Source organism: Leptonychotes weddellii, chromosome 9, assembly GCF_054177405.1.
Source record: "Leptonychotes weddellii isolate Sample4059 chromosome 9, ASM5417740v2, whole genome shotgun sequence".
Classification (NCBI taxonomy): domain Eukaryota; kingdom Metazoa; phylum Chordata; class Mammalia; order Carnivora; family Phocidae; genus Leptonychotes; species Leptonychotes weddellii.
Window position 1 is genome coordinate 71,954,994 of NC_138377.1, and position 6,539 is coordinate 71,961,532.

The window sequence follows — 6,539 nt, forward strand, 5'->3', positions numbered from 1 at the left end:
AAAAGAAATGGAAACTGTACAGGGAGAAAATTGCCTTATGCTGTGGTTTCTGACTTTAGACAGTACATGACACATAACTGGAGCCCACCGACCATCCCTTTGATTTCATACAGAGAACCAACATAGAGCTTATGTAACCTTCTGAAAAGTAAATAGACAAAGTATTAAATAATTTTTTTCTCACAATCTGCAGAACCAAGCAAAGAAGGAACACTAAAGGTTTTCTTATTTATGAAATCTTCAATTCTGAGGCATTTAAAACACATGTGTTTTTCATGGTCTGTTGTCCGAACGAAAACCAGACCGGCATTGATTTGATGATTGCTCCCTGAGCACCAAGAGCCTCCTAAGCCTGTACACAAATGCTCACCTGTCTTTGTCCATCACACAGAAGGAAAAGGGAAAACTGGCAGCAATCTTTTCAAACTCTTCCTGAGAAATGTATCCATCCTGGTCATGATCATAGTTCTTGAAGACGGACTGTGGAAAAAAAGGAGTTTCTTTGGTGATTACCAAAGCGAAACCAATCATTTCTCCCTTGAGCCAAATGACGAAGGGCTGGAACGTCTGATAAAAGCCTCTCCTCAGCCTGAATGAGAGAACGAGGAAATGTGCTCCTGAAGCGGCCACAGAGAAGCAGCAGGGCACGTGGCAGGGCTGCCCCGGGCCCGCGTCTGCAGGGGGCCAGGGGCTGGCGGGTCCATTAGCACATCGATGGTGCCCCCTCCCTGGCCACGGGGTGCTCCTCGCTCCTTGCACAGGGGCTGTTCTCCCTCTGCTCTGCCCCTCTTACAGTGCTTCTGCTAACAGCCCAGCGGGAAGCGCTCCTTCCGCCTTAGTCCTCCACTGCTCGTGGTTCTGTCACTGGCTGGCTCTCCCTTTTCTATTACTACACTGGATTAGAAACACAGAAGTAGGTATCCCTCCTCCACAGTAACAGTGAAGAGAATCAAGAGGGCCAAAAATTTCAGTATTAGATTCTCCTTATTATCCTTACTTAAACTTTTTTCTGATGCCTCTCTGCCTCCCAAATCAACTGCCAGCCCTTAAATATATGCTCTCCTACTAGGTCTTCAAGAGGGAGCACACCTCCCCCAACGTGAGGCCCAAGTGTGTCTGCAATGTAACAGGCACCGTATGAGAAGCGGTTCCCCGTGCTCACTAGGAACAGGTTTCAAGTTTCCCACCTTTGTGTTTCTGCCACTGTGGGCACCCCCTCCCCAGCCCCTGCATATAAAGCTAAGCCAGGCTGTGCCTTGCTTTTGTCTGCTGAAATACAGCTGTACTTACATCCACCATCCTCTGGACGTGTTTACTTATGGTCTTTGGGTCCGGTTTGGGAGATACTCCAGAGGCCCAGTCCACCACTACTGGTGGTTTTGAAGGTGTTAGTGGCTGAAATGAAATATTCAGAGAAATCCCCATGACTAGAATGCAGTACAACCCACAGCTCCTTCCTTTCCCACTACCTGATGGCCACACTGTGGACAACCGTCAGCTCTGTGCAGGGGCAAGGAGCTGAGAGCCCACGTGGAATTGAAATCTACAATTGTCATCTTGGCCAATGCAAATGTGCTTCACAGCTGACAAAGCGCTCCTCACACGTATTCTCTTCATCTACAGATAACTCAAAATTCTCCATTCCCTCTGCATTATTAAACCTTTCGTCAGAGCTATCAGCACAGTGGCTCATTTAAATTTCCTCTCCGTTCTCTAGTTCCTAAAGACGTAGATGAGGAGAAAAATAGCTGGAACATAGGCAGGACAACACAAGGAAAAAAGTCTGAGGCTTGGACAAGCGGAGATGGAATCCATTCCTAATTTGAGACTTGGCCCAAATGAAAATCTCTTCCAAAAATGGGAGAATGTACCCTTTCCATTGAAATGCCCTCTAACACCCTGAAAATGGAACCTGCCAAGTATTTTTAGTGAACAGCTTTCATTACAGTTGGAGCTAAAACTTGATTCTTCTGTGTAGACACAGTGAAATCCAGCCACCTGAACAGAGAAGTTGGATTACTTATGTGCGGGTACCTCCCCCCATTGAGTACGACGTGTTTGGGGGCTGGGAAGCTTCCCAGGAGACTGGGGGCAAGGGGGAGATACCGATCCTTCAGAAGGAAGGCTGAAATTTTCACCTGCCTGTAGGAGAGAGGCAGGCCAGACGACTTGTGAGAGTCCTATTGGGCAGTGCCAGGACTGCGCTGTTTTGAGGACTTCTCAGCACAAGAGGTCAAAACCCCAGCAGACTGCTTTTTTGACCCAGATGAATATAGGATGATCAGTCTTTTCTAACTGGGATGCATGTGCTTATCAACAAGTCAGAGAAGAGAAACAACTGATGTGGGGATACTTTATAACAAATAGGAAGGAGATGTCACTATGGCCTGCAACTCTCCCTTCTCTACTTGGTAAGTCACTGACTGCACCACTCACTGGGATGTGCTTAGGGCACATAGTCATTTACTGTTCCTATATTCGTCTCATCCCTTCAAGTAGACTACAGGCTCTTTATGGTCAGGAACTAATGATACATATGTTGAAGCTCTGTTCCTAGCATGAGGTTGGGCACATAGTGGAAACATAATACTTATTAAACTGAATAAAAGTTTGTTCCTTAAGATGATGACCTCAATGAGCAGCCTGTAAAGTACCTGCTACATGCAGTAATCCTAGCATAAAAATATGAACAACTCACTGGGGCTTTGTGGTTCCTTGGTTCCCGAGCATAGGAAAGCTCATAGATTTCATCTTCAGTGTAGTAGAGATCCAAGGACAACTGCAGGTCAAAGCAGAACACGGTTATTTGCTAGGATGCTGTTTGTCTTTCCCAGGGCTGATGTGTTTCTCTACTCTCCTAGGCCATTCTAATGGTTTGTTTTTACAATTCACAAAGTTTGGAGGGTGTAACACTACTGTAATAGGGCAAGCATTAGTTCCTTCTTGTTAAAGTGTTTTTAAATTGTGAAGAAATGTCAAGATGTCCTCTTTTAAAATATGATTTAATATCTAAGCCTTTAGAGCTTAGGCAAAAGGCCCTATCTGGTCAGATGGTCCATGCCTCACTTGTTCTCTACAACAGAACCCAGTTTAAGTGATAACAGATATTATTAAATGATATTAAGAGTTAATCAGTTTCATATATCTTAAAACCATAAAATCTAGAAGGGAGAGATCTTAGAAATAATCTTGTTCTTAACCTAGAGTCTGTGGATAGCTTCAAGAGGTCCAGAACTCCTATATATTTTTTATATTTTTCACAGTTTTCATCACATGATTTGTGATTCAAAAAAGTTAAGATCAGTACGTCTTTTCACAGATGATGTCTACGGCCGAGACCTGCTTTGGTCACCTGGCCAACTGCCGAAGGGGCGGGGATGTGAACCATGGGGCCCTATCAGAATCATGTGAGGGAAGAAGAGGCTGTAATAATTATGCCATTCTGCAAAAGAGCAGATTAAGAACTGTTTCATTTTAGAACTGCAAGAAGTTGCAAGTTATCCCAGAGACTCATCTCTGATTTACAGAGAAGAAAACAGATATAGAGTTACATGCCCACAGTCACACAGCTGGTGAACTACAGAATTGTGGGTCTGGAAGGGAGTTCATCTGATCTCACTCTGGACCCAAAGTGCAAATCCTGGTCTCCTGTACCACAAGTGTTCACCTATTCTTGACTTGAATGCCTCCACTTTGTTGTTGGGTTTTGTTTTTAACTCATTGCCTTACCCTTTTTTAAATGAGAATACACTGTCTCCTTCTCTTAGGAAGCTTTAGATCCTGATTTGCTATCAGCTCCTCCCGGAGAGTTTAGAATTGCCTTTGTAGAGGGGTAGGAAGGAGTTCTAGAAGTCCTAAGGGCATACTGTTTAAAAGCACAGCCTCTGGAGTCCCACCACCTGGATCTGAATCCAGGTTCTACTGCTTAATCATGTGTGGTACCCTGACCAATTATACCTTTGTGCCTCAGTACCCCTATCCATAAAACGGTGATCATCATAGTATCTATTTCCAAGAGTTTTTATGAGGATTCACTGAGCTAGTATCTGCTAGGCTGCAGGGAGTGGTGGGTGGCACCAGCTCATCCTTAGTAACTGTCTCCTGTGGGAGCCTCACCGTCAGCAGGTGCACCAAGTCCTTGTTGGCCTCCAAGGGCGGGGCCACCTCTTGCAGCTGGACCAGTTCATTGATATGATTGTAAAGGGCCAGCAGCTTGTGGACATTGACCTTCCCATCTTCCAGATAGTCGGGCATGGCTTCGTACAGGGAGATGAGGTCCTTGAGGTGCACCCCCAGAATGGGGATCTTGAATTGGGTGCACTCCCCATAGGCCCGCCGGTAGTTGTCATAGTTTCTACAGGAGGACAGCAGCTCGGTCATCTCACCCAGAACCTACAAAATACAAGAGACCCAGTTACAGGTACCCACCAGGCAGCGTGTATTATCTGCAATACTGTCAGTCCCTCCCATGATTTCACCCCATCCCGAATTGGGCAGGAGGGGATTCATCTACAATTTGCATACTGTGACTCCCAAATTAAAAAACTCCACTTTATTTCAAATGTCAGTGTGTATCTACAAACACAAGGTATGCTTTACTTGATTATACTACATAACTGAAAAATTTTAAGTGCGGTCTTATCATTTTTATACTAATTTTTTAAAAGTAAAAACCTGAGATAAAAATTAAAAAGGTACAAGAATATATAGTACACAGTAAGTGTCCCTCTGACCTCTGTCCCCCAGCCATGCAGCTGCCCTCCCTGGTATTATCTGAGCACTTCCAGAGACTCACGTGAAGCGTGCTGTTGAAGCGCTGACTATTGCCAACACGGGGAGAAGCTGTGGGACTTCAGTGGTCTCTAGCATGTTCATACTCTATGTTGTGCTCTGTGGGCCTTATCTCAGTGATGCTGAATCATGTGATACTGCATTCACAGACTGAAAACCTGCACCAGAGACCGATTCCCAGCAGAGGGCATGCAGGAGGATCAGGCGGAAGGCCTACGAAGCTCTTCCTGAGAGCCCACGCCCTGCCCCAGCCCTGAAAGGGGCACGGCTGCTCACGAGCACAGAAAGGGAGCGGCCAGAGCTGCGGTTCTCTACAAATACGCCTGGTTCAAGTGGGCAAGCAGTTCGCAGAACCCCAGTCCCCATGCATGACGACCAGCTTCCTCAGACGCAAAGACTGTCCACCAATCATGTTACAGCACAAAGTAACTATTTTAAATGCTGCTGGAAATTCTTTTAATAAAACTGTGGCCTAATAAGTACCATTTGTCTCCACTGAAGGACTTGAGGCTTGGAGTTAGTCTCCCTCCATCACTATGAGCGGGCAGGAGAGCCTCCTTCTCACTCACCTCTCAGCAGATGGTGCCCGTGAGTGTGAAGTATGGAAGGGGCTCACAAGACAAGAGACTAACAGCAAAAATGAGATAGTTTTGCTTCCCTTGGGAGGTGAAATAAACTACTAGAGGAGCAAGGGGTTCTTGCTTTACTTCTGGCCTCACTAATCAGCTGTGCAGACCGCCCTGAGGGTCAAGCAGCTCCAGACATGGAAGCACTGCTGTGGGGCTCCAAGCTGAAGAGGAGCAAGCTCGATCTTGTCAGCGAGACAACACGAGAGCACGTTCCTCTCCATGACTGTCTCCCTCTGTCACTTCTGAGACATGGACAATCTTCTCAACGGTTCCACTGAGTTTCGCCAGAACTAGTAGGGAACTGGAAGGTGGGGGTGGGGTAGCATCCCCAGAGCTCAGGGTGGTGAGAGCAGGGATGATGAATCCTAGACTCCCCAAAAGCAGGTTGGACAGCTGGGAACAACAGGACAATGGGGCACAGACATGTCTCCCTAAGAAGAGCCTCCATGCAGCTCAGGAGGACAGAGGTGGGGGAGCTGGGGGTTGAGGTTAGTAAGGGAGGGCTGGTTGGTCCTCATGTGAGGCGGAAACGCTAAGAGAGCAGTTGTTAGCTAATCCATACCAAACAGCTGCATTTCTATCTTCAGTATATCTTAGTGGTTTGTATTCCTAATAGCCCTATGTTATGAAGAACTAAAGTCTATTCTCTAAAATCTAAAGAATGTAGAAAAGTGCATAGGGCACTTAAGAAAAATATTCCTCAGTAAGACACTATTACAAAATGGCACCTGAAAAGCTCATTTTCAACTCTCCAGAATGTCATTCTCCAAGAGGTCTGAATAGGTAGGTTTCTAATGTGTCACTCACTATACATATTTGACATACAAACTGAACTACAGTCAACTGAACCACTCTTTTAGGAAAACACTTTGGAATAAGTTGCTGGAGCAAGGGAGTCGGTATTACAGACCGTGACTCTGGCAGGACAGGAGAGAGGCGCACGGTATTGCAACTGACCACAGGGACGCGTGCAGGGGACACCGAGGCCAGACTGAATCCCAGGCACTCTCAGACCTGGGATAGTCCCATCCTATGGGTTTTCTGGGGGGTTGCCTCGCTAGTATTTTGCCTAATTAAGTGAGAAAGGATGAAATGGTTTGGAAATGCTCTCTGGGTTGC

At 46.1% G+C, this 6,539-nt stretch overlaps 1 protein-coding gene across 1 annotated transcript in view; it reads right to left on the reverse strand.

Moving 5' to 3' along the window:
* The window catches only part of RASGRP1 (RAS guanyl releasing protein 1), a 78,987-nt gene that overhangs the window by 13,646 nt on the left and 58,802 nt on the right, over window positions 1-6,539 (reverse strand). The window contains exons 8-11 of the mRNA XM_081831845.1: window positions 4,117-4,392; window positions 2,699-2,779; window positions 1,291-1,395; window positions 371-480 (exon numbers count right to left, since the gene is read on the reverse strand). Of these exons, the coding sequence (XP_081687971.1) occupies window positions 371-480; window positions 1,291-1,395; window positions 2,699-2,779; window positions 4,117-4,392 (572 nt within the window). The remainder of the gene's footprint in view (window positions 1-370; window positions 481-1,290; window positions 1,396-2,698; window positions 2,780-4,116; window positions 4,393-6,539) is intronic.